The following is a 16,985-nucleotide window of genomic DNA, read 5'->3' as shown; positions in this document are numbered from 1 at the left end:
TTTGAGGTTCCAAATGGCAGCAGGATATAAAACAACCTGCTCACACGATTACCACTGGCTCAAAGTGAAGGAATATGTAATCTTTTTTAACTTTCCCAAGAGCACACAAGATAATAAGTGTAGTTGAAAGGTCACTTTGACAAAGGGTGGCACAGAAAGCAGCGTTTCAAATTAATGACAACACTCCAACAGCCAGGTTAAAGAAGCTTCTTTTTTTCTAAGAAACTTTCAGGTCTGACTTTCTATTTTTAGTCTTATTCAGTAAAATTCCCCAGAGGCGCCCTGAGACGTTCGATAAAAAAAATTAATAATGCCGGTTTGGGTGGAGGCAGAGTGTCTGCATCTCTTTTATAGGGGAAAAGGATTCTCAAAACAGAACCAGTGAACACAGAACAAAGAGCAAAAACACAGGCGCACATTTAAACTTTCTTTATCTATTCTAAAAATGACAGCAGCTCCAACTTCAAATTCAGAGACAGTTATGGCCTTGCCAAATTTACTGATGGGATTTGCAATTAATGAACAACCAGCCACAAGTAAACAACATCTGACAGAGAGCATTCTGGGAGTTGGTGAGTGCTGGTGGTTTGACTGGAGAGGAAGGTCAAGCTCCCCCTCTGGGTTGGAGCTGCTGGCAGCACCGGCCTCACTCTGGGACTCGATAGAGCTGAGGCTTTTGGTTCTACAGCCCAGTGTGGTGCTGCTGCAAACCTCCACCTGCTGGCTCCGGCACTGTCTCCCAGGAGCAGTGATCCATATCACGCAGTCACAACAGTTCACCTAGCTTTGCTTTAAGTACAGGCTCCGGTGGGGATAGCGGGTACAGGAGAGTGTTTTCTCTTATTTGTCCCTCCCTCCTCTCATTAATCTCTCGCTGGCAGCAGGGAGCGGGCAGACCGACCGCGGTCCTGTTAAAGTGCTCCACTGTAACAAAGTTAACTTCTGCCCGTCTGCATAATGATGTTTTGTAAATCAATTGCCTTCTTTGAATATGCGCTGTGTACACAGTATTATGAATGCCTGAAAGGACCGGGAAATTATCTAAAACGGTTCAAATGACATTATCTAGATTCAGACTCAGAGATGATCCAACCTTTCTGTGATGGACTGTGACTTCTTCTTCATTTTGATTCAGATCAGAAAGGTTTTCAGTCCCATTCTGGCTGCAGATACTTGAGTATTTTCGATTTAAACATGTGCACGATGACCGAGTGCAGTGGTTTCACATAAGCCATGTTTCAGTGACTATACCACCATTTCTTCAGCTTTAAAATTAAACTATTTGGACTCAGCTGCAGTTTAGGTAAAAGTAACCTGTGTTACATTACAGTAATACTGAAATTTGATACACTGCTTAAAGAAATTAAAGGAATGCTTTTTAATCAGAGCACAGCATGAAGTCAGTTAATCTTCTGGGATATTCATCTGGTCATTTAAGTAGTTTCATGTGCTTTGGTGTTAATGAACAGGTGCACTAGAGGGGTAACAACGAGACGAACCCCGAAACAGTTGTACCGCTGCCCCTGCGACCTGGACCCCGGGGGAAGAAGATGGGTGGATGGATGGGTTTCTTTTATCTCTAGTCTTAATCCATACTGTACAAGTGATGCCTTCAAATTGGTTTTTCAGTTTTATTTGTCATAACTAAACCACAAAACCAACACCAGTGGTGCAAGATTTAAACCCAAATACTTGGGAAAATATGTATGTCTATATATATTTTTTTAAATGACCCCAGGCCAGGATTTATGATTTATTTGTAAGACTGAAAGTGTACATTGGGAAATGGCAACGATCCCATCCTGTGAATGAGACACTAAATGAGGCTAAGGTGGAATCAGAAAAGGTTTTTTGGACCAGCCTGGAAGGACATAATTCCTCTCAGGGTTTTTTAAATTGTATTTCTTTGACTAGGTGTGCGTGGGGGGCAGATGAGGTTCAGATAATCAAGATGAAAGGAAGTGTTCACCGAAGGCTCTCGGTTACACTGGTCGCCTCCTACCTGCAGTCAGCTCCTCTGGCTGAGAAACAGGCCTGGTTTGCTGGAGTGGAAAGCCCGGGTGGGAGGGCAGCTAATACATCACTCACCCTCCCCCCTTTAACTCATTACCTCACCGACTCCAGTCCATGTACATGAGGTGCAGCCCGTTTAATCTGTCTCAATCTGAGAGTCCCCGGCTGTCTTTGCTGCAGCGGCAAGCCTATTTAAAATAATCGGTGGCTGAAAACGCAGCTCTACGAGCTGTACGTCTCCTGAGACAGGCGAAGAAGTAACAGACTTGTACACAACTGCATGACGAACAGCACACAGGCATAAAGTCAGCTGGAGCCTGATTGAAGCTGCAGATCGTACAGACAAAGCGCATCATTACAGCCTACAGATCCTGCACAGATCCACACTTTCAGAGCAGATTGGCGCGTAAGTCTCCTGCCACCACTCTCTGCACGACTGATGCAGCGATTAGTTTGTGGGTCTCGCAGACCTTTTCAGACAGAAGCAGCAGCACAAGAGCAGGAGCCCACGGGGGATTTCAGCTGCACTGTTGTGGCTGATGACATAATGAAAAAGGAAAAGTGGGTGAAATGAAAGTGGCTGCTCTAATTAAGTACAATCTTAATTAGCAGCATTTTAACTCTTCATTTGAAATTTATGGTGATTCTATTAACTTTTAATGACTTGCCTGCCCTGAGCTCTTCTTGTTTCTGACACGGCCTCTGAAGCCCACCTGCAGGTGGCCCACCGTCCACAGCTGCTTTAACCCCCACTATAGAAATGTTCAGCATTGCATACAAAACACCCAAGAAAAGTGTAAATATATTGGAAATCAAATTAAGAGGACAAAATGATCCAGTGGTAAAGATATATATATATATATATATTTTTTTAAGTTAACATGTTCTTTATTTCTTTTTCTTTTTTTCCTTTTTTTTTTAATTTTTTATTTTTTATTCTTCAGTACTGATGGAAAAACGAAAGTAGATTCTTACCCAGGTTAAACTAAATGTTTAGGAAAGGTTCCTAAATGCTTCCTTTATTATCTCCTTTAGCAAAGGAGACACTGGAGAATCCTTCCTAACGTCAACTTAGATTTCAAAGCATCAGGTCATTCATGGAAACAACATAACTGACAGGCGATGCATGTAAATGCATATCTCAGTCTGGATGGGGTCACTTTTACTAGAATGATAATGAAAATCTTAATAAAGGCAGGAGTTAAAGTGGATCAACTCTTCAGTGGGAAGTCTATATGTGACTGAACAGCAAGGTGGAAGAAGAAACATTTCCCAATAAAACCATTTTATTTCAACATTATGACAGACGAGTCTTTTTTTAAACCTTAATTATAATTTATTCTTAATAATCAGGTGATATTTTTCAGATGCATGTCAGCTCTTACAGCATCCCTGAACTAACACAGCTGCAAGCAGGGCATTAATGCTTAGCCAAAGCTGTGCATGTGATGCAGCGAGAAACGACATTAGTAAAAAGTGAACGTTGCTCCAAACTTGTCACTTTCTGATCTGAAGCCTCTCGGCTGGAGGCGAGTGCTCAAACCCAACCAAACATTTCCATTCGTTTCCACGCACATCATTTTTACACTCCATGGTGCACAAATAATTGAATCGCATTGGTGTATCTTTGCTTGCTTGTGTGAACTCACAATTGTTCCAATTGCATCAATTGATAATCTGCTGACCTGCACTAATGCATGACTTCAAAGGGGCCATTTGTAGAGCATGGAGCTCTCAAGTTGAACTTTACACACATTTTCATAATAGCTCAGAATACCGAGGACAGCATTTCCTCAGATGGGGAAAATGTCATGCGTGACCTGATGCGTTTCTGCTCAAACAACCAGCAGCTGCATCAAGTGGATCTGATGCATTGATGCACTTTTTCCACAAAAGAAATTCTGTTTGAAGTTCATCTGAAAGAATTTAGCACCCAACTATATGTTGTTGTTTTAAACACAGCATTTGTGGGATGTGTTTGAGCTGCAAAATGTCATTAGAAAACTTTCAGGACACCATAAGAAACTACATGTTTGTACTAGGTCACGGTACACTTCACTGATGTTTGTTCCCCTGAAAGAGTTGAACTGTTTGTCTGGTACAACAGGCTGATGAAATCTAAGTTGGTGAAATATATCAAAGAAGATCATTAGTGAATCTCTCCATGGAGGAAAAATACACTCAAAGCATTTGGATGTTATGCAATTTCTGTATTTTTGCCTCGATAGGCCACCACAGAGGATTGAGATCAAACAGTCAAGATGTGTTTTAACACAAGGACCCATAAACTGTTTAGGAACTTTTGATAACCATTTTTTAAACATAGTTCCCCATTTTCAGAGTCTGAAAAGGAACCGGAGGGAATACCAGAATTTTAAATATGTGGATTGTTTTTAATACTTTAATATTTTAATACTACTTTTCTGTTAATAACTGTCTGAAGCTAGGGGGAAAATGAGCGGTTGCACTGAATTCTTTTGCATTTTGCAAATGACTTGCAGGCAGTTGCAGTGCTCAATTTGTTGTCTGAAGGTTGCACATGCAACATTCCCAACCTGTGGCCGACCTCTGCACAGGTCACCTGGTGGGAAGTGATCACAGTCTGGCTTGGACAAAGTTCACTCACTCAGTGGTTTGCAAGCACTCGTCGTCTAATCTAATCTATAAACAACGTCTAACAATCGATTTGAGTCATTCTGCAACTCATCTGACTCAACTGGTTGCCAAATGATTCTATTTAAGTTCTATTTCTATATCAAAGCAAGGCTGCCCTTATTCTATTTTGCAGTTGTTATATTTTGTGGTTTTTCCCATTTCTGGTCTGTGAGGTAAAGCCTTGACTGTAGACGGCAACAACCATTTTGTGATTTTCACGGTGTTATTACAAACAGATTACTTGTAATTATCACCTTGAAACCATTTCAGTCTGATAGCAAACGGACTCGGTCTAACTGCCATCTTATCCCCATCATGAGTTGCTGTCGAGACTGGAGTTGATAGAATGTGGTCACAGATCAGGTCCTCGTCTTAGAAGCAACAATTTCACCGGACACTGTTGCAGTAATTGTGGTCATGCTGAAACTCTGCACTCGGATTACATGTCGAGTATGATTTGATTTAAAAGTTACCGTGCTGGTGCACAGAGACAAAACTACAAAAAGTGGCTTAAATTTAAAGAGATCTCTGGCAATTCCACCTTAAAAGTAAGAAATGTCCACCTGCAGTGTAGCAAACGACTGGTCGCCACTGACGCCAGGCCTATAACTCTTAACTCTTAACAATCATACATGCAGGGTGCTGTTGGAAGGAGGTTGTTTAAAGACCATCCAGGCAACAACAACAAGAAACAACAAGAGAAAACTATCTACAGCCATTTTTTGTAAGAGTGAAAGGCATTAAGGCTAAATGTAGGAGGATTTGATGTTTAGCTATGAGACATTTATGCAGGTCACTAAGTGGCAATATAAAATTCACATTAATAGTAAAAAAAAAAAAAAGCTCATGTGTACAAACATTTAGTGCCAAATTTTGGCATGCATACCGACACAGTACGACAAAGGTTAAACTTTGATTAAGGGGCGCTCGCTGTGCATTACTAAGTAACCTCAGAGCCTCCTGCGCACACAAGCATCCGTCTCCCTCATGTCCACTGCTTGTCCATATTCATTATTCACACGTTTCTATTATTGCAGTCTGGAAGTGACGGAGTTACGCAGAAATGAAACATTTACACTAAACCTCCTGTTCCTGCTCAGCACAGCTAATTTGAATACATTCATTGATTTGATAAAAAAAAATGTAAGAATTAAAAGTGATAATTTGACTCTGGATTAAACAGCAGACGCTGTGCTGGACGTGGCGTCCCTACGACGTCTTTAATTACCTTTGATGAGGAGAGATCAGGTTTGAATTCAGATTTGTGTAAATGCTGACCTTTGAAGAACTCTGATCATCGTATACGGGAGAAAGAACCCAGTGCAGTTTAGTGTTTAATTAAATAACGTTTTTTTGTTAAAACATGTAATATAACACTTTGGTTTAGCAGTTAAAGTAGGTAGTTATTTGGTGAAGTTTCCAAACTTGCAGTCTGTTAAAGTTGAAAATACTTCAGTTTTTTATTGTAAAGATAAACAAGTGTTTGAGTCTCGTGGACCCCCACTGTCTTCAAATCAAACACAATTGATGTCAAACATTTGTGCTGTGAAAACTTTGGTTTGTGCTGTTTTTTATTTTAAAGATATTACTAAAAGTTTCTAGACCAGCCTCTTTCTTTACTGTGAAAAGGTTGTAAAACATAAACCAGTGTTGGATATTTTTTTATTCTGATCACACTCTTTATAGTGAAAAACTAGGTTAACTTTCTTAAAATAAATTATGCATTCTGCATTGAATTTGCAAAATACAAACCTCCTTCTCCCCATCCAGCCATACTCCTCTCCTTCATCTGGCTTTTGGATATTTAATTTCAATAATAATCATAATAATGAATAAATAAATAGTAAATAAGGTGTCAGCAGCTCTGCCATATATGCAAGAGCCTTTTCACATAAGTCTTTATATTTTTGTATGAATTGTTTTCTGGACTTCACTGGACAAGAGTAAAAGAAAGTAAGAACAGGGCTGAACTGTGAGCACTGGCTAGCTTTTGTTAGCCGCTTAGCTTTTGTGTCCTGGACCAAATAAATACTGAGACAGGGCTGCAAGCTGCACCTGAAAAGCATGTTAGGTGGTTCAATATAGTACTACTACTAATACTGCCCGTCCGAGGGTGTGGCCACCAAAGGCAGATCTCCAGAGATTTGTCCTGGACCATTTTTTCTAGTTGCATCCAGGTGTAGCCCATCTTTTGTGCTTCTGCCTCGAGGTCCGTCACCAGGTGTTTCTCTCTTTTGCTTTCCTCTGCCTGACTGGTGATGTTGGTTGGTGGTTTGCATAGAGCGCGCCCTACCCAGCGCCATCTTTTCCGCCACTGCCAGTCCCAAACCCAGATTAAAAAAAAGAGGAGGGTAGGACGTGGGGCCCGGAAAAAGCTCACCTGCTACAGAAATGCTAAAAAGAAAAACAGGGACTAACTTCCTGGATGACCGTAGGTGGTGAAAGCCACCAAACCAATTCTTCTTTCGACCAGGAGAACCTACATTGGCACATAGGACGTCAGGTGGAATATAGTTCTAATAAAAATAATAATTAATGTTTAATTTGTTGTGGGGTCCACCTCTGTCAGAGGGACTTGCTGATTGGAGCTGGAGGTGGAAGCAGACGTGTCTTTCCTTGGTTTGCTGCGACTTTAAGTCCTTCCCTTTTGAAAACCATCTACCACATTTCAAATGATTTCCTTATTCTATACTCAGCAGGGTGACGCATTAAAAACATTCTAACATTCCCTGTGCAGCTCTGTCAGAACATACGGCTCAGCTTCAGAGAAACTGCTTTCTGATTTATGTAGATCTCATATTAAAGCCCCGCTGTGAAGCAGACTTCATGTTTTATTCACAGCAGCGGCCATGTGTTGTGCGCGCACGTGTTTCTATGTGCAGTGTACTGAAAATGTGTCTTGTACTCTGTTGCATCTGACTCGTCACAGGGACAGTGGATTACTAAGCAGGGAGACAGACGACAACAGCAAGGAGAAATAAACGGGAGAGAAGGGAAAGAGGAACAGTCTGAGGCACTTAAAGCTCATCTCGGAGTCTTAGAGAGAGCAACGCGGTTGATTTGGATGAGCTGGGCTGTGTAAGGATCAGTTTAACATTTATTACGCACACAATTTGTGATGTATAAAAAACATGAACTGCCAAATAGTTAAGTGGGATTAAAGATGCGCACGAGCACATACAGTAGATATTAGATTACACATCTTCAACAGAACCTTTTAGTTTGTTGCTTTGATGATGCTGTTTTTTGTTAATATAAAAGCCTTTTGTAAAGTCTTTGCTATAAAAACAAAAATTCTAAATTTGATTTGTTGTATTTGCTGATGATAAAACAGGTGAGACGGCAAATTTCAATCTCTTCAAGTCCAAGATTGAAGCTGATGAAAGTCAAGAATCACCTGGACAGAAGCAGTGGCAGCCTACCTCACCAACTCTGTCTGAGCAGCAGTGAAAGTAAAGCACCACCAGAAGTCATCAGAACCATGATATACCTGCTGAAAAATGGCCAAAAACATTGTCTTTTTAGTGTTTTTGCCCTTTTTAACTTACTGGTTTTATTGTATGTCATGTTTTGAAAATGGTCTCCAGTATTTTCCTTTTCGGTATCAAATTTAGATTCTAGGATCGACTGCAGAAAGGCAGCAGAGCTGGTGAACCTCACACAGCCCAGTCTGGTGAAATGTAAAATAATTGCATGATAACCTATAAAAATAAATAAATGAAATCTTACCCGTTTCATCTCATCTTTGTGTGTGGCTGTTAGTGTCCAGAGTTTATCAGGCTGACAGCTGTGAGCAAGAAGCTCTTCTTCAGCGTAAGAGATTTATGATTACATAAGTGAGTTATTATCCGTCTCTCCTCTGTCTGTGGAAACTCTCAGATAAATACAAAACAGAAAACACATCACGATGAAAGACACTCCATACAGTTAACTGCAATGTTCTTCAAGACAATAAAAGCCTTTCTCCGCCACTCAGATCAAAGCTGTGTTGACCGTCTTGTTGTTGACGTGCAGTCTTAGCGGACATGTGAACATTCTTATTGTACTTGTTCTATCGATGGGCAGCGCACGACACCAGGCAATAACACAGAGTACGAATGAATGATAGGCAGGGAGCAGGCCATCGACTGCTGCAGCCTCCAGGTGAAATAAAGTGGAATTGTTGCCGTATTTGACAACTAAAAAACTCACTTGCGTGTGCACAACGTCGTGTTTCATCTTCTGTGAGCAAAGCAACAACCACTGCATCATCTGCAAACATGTTCACCTTCAGCTGCGACACCATTCGGTTGAGACGTGCTCTCCGAGTGTCAGTTGCAGATAAAAGTGCACAAACGCAGCACATTCGTGTTGTTTTGGTCGATCACGATGACGGCTGTAGGTCTTAGTGATCATAGCGATCATGTAAGCTCTTTATGTTTCGTGTTTTTGGTACAAAAACTAGTGAGTGAGGATTTCCAGGGTTTGTTAGCACTGAAACAAACAAACCAGTGTAAACATGAGTATTCAATCACGCATTAAACGAAAAGATTCAGGAGCCGATACATTACTCCGTAATTAATGAGCGGCGTATTTCCAGTGATTCTTAGTGGATTTCAGGATTGTAGATAATGACGAGAACAAACTGATCTATATTGATAAATCAGAAATGATTCATGAATATCATGAATTATGTGATAATGAGTACACTGACCGCTTTATCATGAGTGGTCCCTGATTAAGTCAGGACCTGCCGACGAGCAGCACAAAGTAGTTAAGGATTAGAAAATATCACCGAGTAGTGAAAGATGCCTCATACAGCCCAGGCAGGGAGTACTCCCACATTAATTCATCAGCATAAAATAATTACTTGCTCTTTCTGTGCTCTCTCAAGTTAAGTGGTGCATCAAACTGAGAGGCTACTGAGTACTGAATCATTACTGTCTGTGAGTTAACCCCAGCAACACACATCAGGCACGACTGCATCGCCTCACAGCTCTGAAGCTGGAGCTGATATTCGTTCCTTATTCCACCAAACGCTCTGAAGCGCATTTCACAAGCGTCCCAGAACCGCTCTCTGCTCTGTGCCACTTAAAGCAGCGTCCGGTCTGTTTTCCACAGAAGCCACTTCAAGCTTTGCAGAGCTGGAGGGCAGGAAGTCAGACAGAGAAACGCAAAGAGAATCCGGTCAAGCTCCAGAATGAAAGACCCCATGCTGACTAAACGGCCCACTGCTGAAATGCTCCCGGTGCGATTTGAACTGTGCGAAGAATGACACAAAAAGAAAACCCTGCATCAAACACGGGCCAGATCTCAGCTCGGCCTTTGAGTAGAACAGTCAGCTGTTTTAATTTCTCTAAGCTTACATTATGCTCATTAACACACGAGGGAAATCCCCCATCAGTGAAGCGGACCGGCAATGACCGACATCCAGCGATGTTAACAATTTGCATCATGAAGCCAAAAATAGATCTGAAGCGTTAATCGATAAAAGAGGTTAGACAGGATCTGCTGTGCATGGGAGCATGACTGCTGGTTACACTGGTGCCAGTTTGGATTCAGGAGACAGACACCCTCACTACGTTTAAAACTTTCCTTTTTAATAAAGTATATCGTTAAGGCAGGATCAGGTAACCCTGAATCCTCCCGTTTTCACGCTGCAGTAGGTCCGGGCTGCTGTGGGCTTCCCATGATGCACTGTTTATACACCACTCTGCAATAGTTATTAATAATCTCTGTCTCTCTTGCACAGTGTGTCCTTGTCCTGTCGTCCTCCGCTCACCCCTAACTGCACGTGGCACATGGCCCCGCCCCTCCTTGGTCGTGCAGGAGGCTTCTTCCTGTTAAAAGGGAGTTTTCTTTCCCACTGTCACCTGGTGCTTGTTAGGGTCTTTACCTCACAATATAAAATGCATTGAGGAGACTGTTGGGTGATTTTTTACTATGTAAGCAAAACTGAATTGAATCTAAATGAACTGTTTTTTTGCCATGAAGGAGGCTGGGATACTAACAGGCCTGTGGTTCAGATAACATTAGCAGTTCAGATCTGTTGTTAAAGACTTCCACTTGGATATGAGCAGACAATGACACTAAATGTCTGCAACAGAGTGAAAGCTCATCTACGTTAAATATATAAAAATACTGCTTAGCAAATGGGATCTGTGGAAAGTGCTGTATGAAAACAATCCGGCAGTGCCTGCTTAGCACAGAAAATAGAGCAATCTTGATGCAAATTAGTCTGCTGTGTGATTCTCCGGTAAAGTTATTCATATGTGAAAAAGCGGAGCTCCAAGCGTTTGTTTTGTTTGATGTAGTGGTAGCACGGAGGAGCTCCGGGAGGAGGAGGAGGAGGAGGAGGAGGGCGACAGCTTTACAGTTCAGGTTTTATCCTTTAGATCAGGTTCAGTTAGACAAAACGCAGTCTGTGTGGTGAGAACAAATTGTTTTGTGATTGTTTTTGTTTTTTTACAAGATGGAGACAAGTTGCAAAGGAGGAGCAGAAGAAAAAAGGACCGCAGCTGAAAATGGAGTTATACAGAGAAGTCGTATAAAGACAGTTTCTGAAATTAGCTGTAATTTCAAAACAAGTCCGAGACGCCTGACGTTTCTCTCATCACTCAAACCACCTGCAGAGGCAGTCGATCTGCCGAGCATTTCACCAACAAAGAGTGCAATCAACTGCATGAAAATTTAAAAAGCTATCACATCTGGAGCTTATGAACAAGCGAGCCCTGATGTGTTACGAATAAATAATAAATAAAAGCACAGCACCGGAGGTTTAAATGTCGCGCGGTTACAGAGATGAACCTCAAAGGCTCAGTATCTAATGATTCTGAATGGGCCATCATTAGCTTCATATTTCATGTAACATAAAGGTTGATTTGAGCTTTACATCATAACTTACAAAACTCCTTTTATCGCTACACCGCAACCTTCCACGCCATTCAGGTCGCTGTGGTACGCGCTGACCCGACGTGTACTTTTATTTCTCAGGAGGTTCACGTCAGGTTATGTAGAAGGTGGTGGTGTAGGGTTAAGATGGAGACCCAGTTATGGCGGAAGTTAAGACGTAGATGTGATGTAGACGTTTCACTCACATGTAAGGAGGAAATCTAAGCGGTGTGATGACTGTAAAACGAGCATTTTAAGGTCATGTGAGGAAACGCCAGCAGCACGCAAATGCTGAAAAGGTGCAACTTACTATGGTGAAGTTCATGACTTTGAGGATCCAGATAGTTAGTGCCAAGTTGATCAGGATCAGGATCATCAGCAGCAGGACGAAGAAGTAAAGGCAGCGTTTCCTCCAGCCGTATATTCCCACTTTGTACACTTGTGGTTTCTCTGAACTCTGGACATTGTTCCTATGAGTGCACTGTTCTTGGGTCATCTGAGAGGAGACAGAGAATAAGAAAGGATTATAGCCGAGGGCAGCACGCTGACCTTAGGGTTGCGTACTGCTAACAAGACTGTTTCTCTGGGGTTTGATGAAAGCCCGGTTCGCACTGACAACATTGTTTATTTGGATAGCTTTTATAAGGCAAATAAGTGTCATGATGCTGTGTTTTTGTCCCCTGTGGGCTGCCGTTTCATCTGAAGAGATTACAGGGCATCTGCGTAGTTAAAGCTGCATTAAAGCTGCAGTAGTCACAGATCTGTGAAAGGTAAATAAAACCAAACAGCACAAAACCAACTACATAAAACATCACAAGTACAAAACGGGCAATCCACTCCCCTCTCAGTTTTAGGACCCACTCCTAAAATAAGCACCGTGTATTTAGTCAGTGGGTAAATGTGCTTCACAAACTGCAAAAAAATAGTCATTTCTGACATTTGGCTTCACACAGGATTCTTCCAGAGGCCTAAAGTATAAAGCAGGACTTGGCTGGATAACTTCAGGTTTAATCTGGGATTTTGACTTCAGTAACTCAAATAACCACGATGAAGGTGAGCAGAAGAGCATCTTTGCAGAAACAACATTTTAAGCCTTGAAGCAGACGAGCTACAGCAGCAGAACACCATCCCTGTTAGCTGAAACGGAGGGTGCAGTTCATACAAGCTCACCAAAATCAGATAAAGGATGTTTGCAGCAGGTTAATACGTCACGTCACAAATCAAACATCATCTCAAACTGGTTTCTTGAACATGAGTTCACTGTACCCAAATGTACCTCACCGAATGCCACCAAGCTTTATGGAAGTTTTCAAAGTCAGTCTCAGCAAGAAGTAACCAATGAAGTGTTGGATTAGCGCGGGTGGCCTTTTCAGCACCACTGGCATCAAAAACATGTTTTGGTCGCACTGACGCAACATCAGTAATGGTAAATATTTCAGCATTCATTAGGCAAAAGAGCAACATTTCTATTCATCACGGTCCAATCATCGTTTGTCTTTGAGCTCTTATTGGGTCTTCACCGTCTCCTGAGAAAACTGTCTGCCTGTTTAGCTGCTAAATGTTCCACTGGTGCTGGTGTGGAACAGCAATAACAGCATCAATTTACTCTAATCTGGCCTTTATGTATTCAGCCATTATTGTAGCCCCTTGGGGCTGCAGGATGGAGCTGACTATGATTGCTTGGATGCAGCTCTGCGGAGCCACAGAGGAAAATGACTTTAAGATAAGAGATTGGACACAACTGAACATTACTACAAATAACATGCCGTAAACATTCCTCTCACATACTCCTATCCAATAGCTCTCATTTGAGTCACTGACTGGCCACTCAGTCCTTGGCACAATGAAAGAGAGTTTAGTTAGCAATCCCATTGATTGATTACCCCATAAGTGGTCTATAACTCCATTATAACCCCTTGCCCCATTGATGTGCCGATAGCAGCGATTAATGATGATTCTAATTGTCTGCCTTTGATGATGAGGAGGCATTGTTCACTTCTAGCGCCATAATAATGGCCTAATAACTCTGTGGAAAAATACAATTTACTGTCGGTTGCGCTTTGGAGTGCGTGCCTCACACCACCCAAGCCAATTGTTTTTGACAACCACACACATTACCCGCTAACTGAAACAAATGGCACAAGACAGGGCCCCGGTGAGAGAGTGCTGAAGGCTACAGAGGAGACTCCAAAACACCAGTCAGCAAAAATGGGGAAATCTCATTGTGTATGGTCCGATTTTCATTTCTGTGTGAGGGGAAGATGCAGAGAGCTGAAGAGGTGCAGCTTAGCAACGTCCAGGCTGATAGATAAGCTTGAAATAAGCAGTGTGAGAATAAACAAAAGCCAAGCGAGGCGCAAAGCTATCCAAACGGAGATGGTTCTAAAATAGCATTTAAAGTGGACACACACACACATTCATGTAGGGGTGTGTGTAACTGTGAATCTTACTAGTTTTAAGTGCAAAAAAGCTGAAGGTTATTATCCTCGTGGCAAATTTTCTCCTTGTTTTTCTGGCTCTGAATTGGCCACCTTCCTTAATCTCACCCGTGAAGCTGTGATCATCTTGTCTGCTTATTTCAATTATCAATTATTATTATCAATAAGCACCAGAGACATTTGAGTTTCTGAAGAACTGAGGATACAAATGCTTCCACTGGATGAATTGGACTTGAAAAGCCACAGAAAATGTCAAAGGAACTCTGCCCATTTCTGCGTGAAATATCAGGGGCCGTTACACAAACACGACACCAACCCTGAGGTCTTTTGGCAGCTGGGATCAAAACCCCAAGGCCGTGTGTGATGTACGGGCCGAGGGACCTCTATAGCTCTTCCTGTACATAGTCCACTCTGAAAATCACTCAAAGCCCTCCACCACAGTGAGAAGGCACAGAGGGAAGAGATTAGCCTAAAGGCGAATGTCAGTTTAGTCTATTTAGGTTTTCACGCTCATCTATAGCCTCAAGTCGTGAATACCGACCAAAAAATAAATAAATAAATAAAAAAAATCAGGCTGCAGATACAAGCAGCAGAAATGAGCTTCAGGCCACTGGCTGCTGCTCTTCTGCGTCCCCATAGAGAAGGAGAGAGGGAATTTTCAGTTGCTCTGCTCATTCCTTCATCTGAATCCTGGACATCGGTGACCAAAGATAAGAATCCATTTTATTTATTTTTTAATTACATTACTGCAGTGTGGTAATTACAAGTTATCTGTATAGACAAAATCACAGGTTCACCCTTGATTATCTGAGGCTGACCTCGCAGTTTACCACGAGTGCCCGAATCTTTGGTTCAAAACATAAAACACGGGCACGAACACAACGACCAACAGCTGCATGAGCCAAAAGTGGCCAAGGCTGTTTGATCAGCTCTCTGGCAATATCCTCGCAGAGCCTGGGAGAGGGAATTAATGATGCCCCTCATCCTGCACAACACTTGCTTTTCTGCTTCCATCTGCAAGAAGCCCTTCCAAATATGGCTGCGAGTCATGGCAGACAAACCGCTGTCCTGTCCAATCACCCGTTTCAACAGAATCCAGTTCAAATGACATTTGTTTACAAAAAGAATCCCGATTATGAAAACACACAAACATTTGTTAAGCTGAGAAAATTAAAGAAGTTTGCGCAGAGTTAAAGTCTTCAGAAAGAAATTTGGAAACAAGTAGTGAATAAACTTTGAGATGAAGCCGAGTTGAAGTGAATAAAAACACTTTCTAATTCCCCCAAATCCTCGGGCCACGCCACTCAACTTTCAATTTCATTCAGAAATAAAGCTAATATCTTGATTTGATGTGGTTTTGTGCAACTCCCACAAAATCTGCTTTGCAGAAACAAAACAAACTGAACTGAAAAAATCCTTGAAGAAAAACCCCCACAAACGCACACAGAATGCTTCAGGAGTTGCCAAGCTTCTCCAGGTGTTGTGGAGACGACAGCCTCGGCAGCTTGGCAGGAAAGCAAGTCTCCCAGTGACACCAGCATCAAGTCAGATGGAGAAGTGTGTGTGTGTTCCCATCCATTCATGTGTAAATGTGTCACATTTCAGAAAAAACCTTCCACGATCTGAACGCTTCTGTACTGAATGTGTTTCCAGTCAGGGTGGTGAAGGGTGAAGCAACGTCTGCAGCAAGCAGGAACAACTACAGAAACAATGCCCCCCACTGAGACTCCACCTCCCACCTGTATGCGCTGAAGGATAATTACTGAATTTGTTTTCCACACCTCTGTGGACCAGTGTCTTTGTGCTATTTTACTCAACTCTAAAATGTGCATTCATCTTTTTAATAATGTACTACACACCTCTTATATAAGACAGAGAAGAATGTTTACAGCCTGCAGTGAGAAAGGGCTACTCCTACTTTTCCTCACGTGTCATCGAACGTGCACGGTCGACCGCACCAGCTTAACCGGAAATAATTTCCCTTTAATGAATATTTCCACTGAAATATTCACTAAACACACTAGACACAATTGCTGTAAATATTTCTTGATTACATTATATACTTTTATTCCACACCAATGATTAAAGAGTGACTTAAATAGGATATTAAGTTAATTTATATCATAACATGTTCTACTACATAATACCATACTGTCCCATACCATATTATAAACTATTTGTCGAGGAGTGAAGAGAGTATCGACCAACATAGACACTGATGATGACCTTAAAGTGATAGTGTATTTTAATGACAGCAGGAAACGAATACAAACAAAAGCAGAAAGCGACAAAGAACTAAACAAAACCTAAACTGGGAGCAACTACAAAAATAAGTATAAAAAAACCAAAGACCTGAGACGTGGAGGACGGCACATGAAAACCAGCGACAAGGATCATGGACCCTGGAATATGGCAAAATACAGCAGGAGATACACAGCTGATCCGACAACAAACAGAGGAAGACAGAGGGCTTAAATACACAGAGATAACGAGGGAATGAGATACAGGAGGAGAGCACAGCTGGGAGTAATCACACACAACGAGACCGGGCGAAGCAAACTGAAAACAGTAACACGGCACACGAGACTGTCAAAGTAAAACAGGAAACACGAGACAAGCACAGAGACGCGGGCTTGACACTGAAACAATGAGAGGTACAGACATGAAAACAAAACGTTACACAAGGAAGCACAGAGGCAGAAACCAAGAGACTAGAGCATGACACTAGGAAATAATGAACTATTCTTCAACTTATTGTATGCAAAGATAAATTTCTTAGTCTCCGTATCTTTGCCTAAAACTGGAAGCATGTTTTTTAGAAGTAGTAAAGTGAGAGAACGCATCAGCCTGAGCAGCTCAATACCGTTTACGGGGCATCCAATAGCACCATTTTGCTGAAGTGAATGGTGTTTCTTTTCTTTTTATTTGGTGTCTGTGCCACGATGATTTGGGCTTACAGCAGCACTGATACAGGACTCTCTTCAGATCACACTTAGGTCTAATTATGAG

The 16,985-nt window shown here is 41.8% G+C and overlaps 1 protein-coding gene across 5 annotated transcripts in view; it reads right to left on the bottom strand.

The window, feature by feature from the left end:
- The window catches only part of sgcd (sarcoglycan, delta (dystrophin-associated glycoprotein)), a 421,531-nt gene that overhangs the window by 146,060 nt on the left and 258,486 nt on the right, over positions 1–16,985 (bottom strand). For all 5 annotated transcript variants that reach the window (XM_085289871.1, XM_085289872.1, XM_085289874.1 and 2 more), the window contains one exon: positions 11,849–12,034. In XM_085289871.1, the coding sequence (XP_085145997.1) occupies positions 11,849–12,034 (186 nt within the window). The remainder of the gene's footprint in view (positions 1–11,848; positions 12,035–16,985) is intronic.

Source organism: Mchenga conophoros, linkage group LG10 (assembly GCF_057382185.1).
Source record: "Mchenga conophoros isolate Kocher_MC1m ecotype Shallow Benthic linkage group LG10, M_conophoros_male_GT1.1, whole genome shotgun sequence".
Classification (NCBI taxonomy): Eukaryota; Metazoa; Chordata; class Actinopteri; order Cichliformes; family Cichlidae; genus Mchenga; species Mchenga conophoros.
This window is presented reverse-complemented; position numbering and strand designations above follow the sequence as displayed.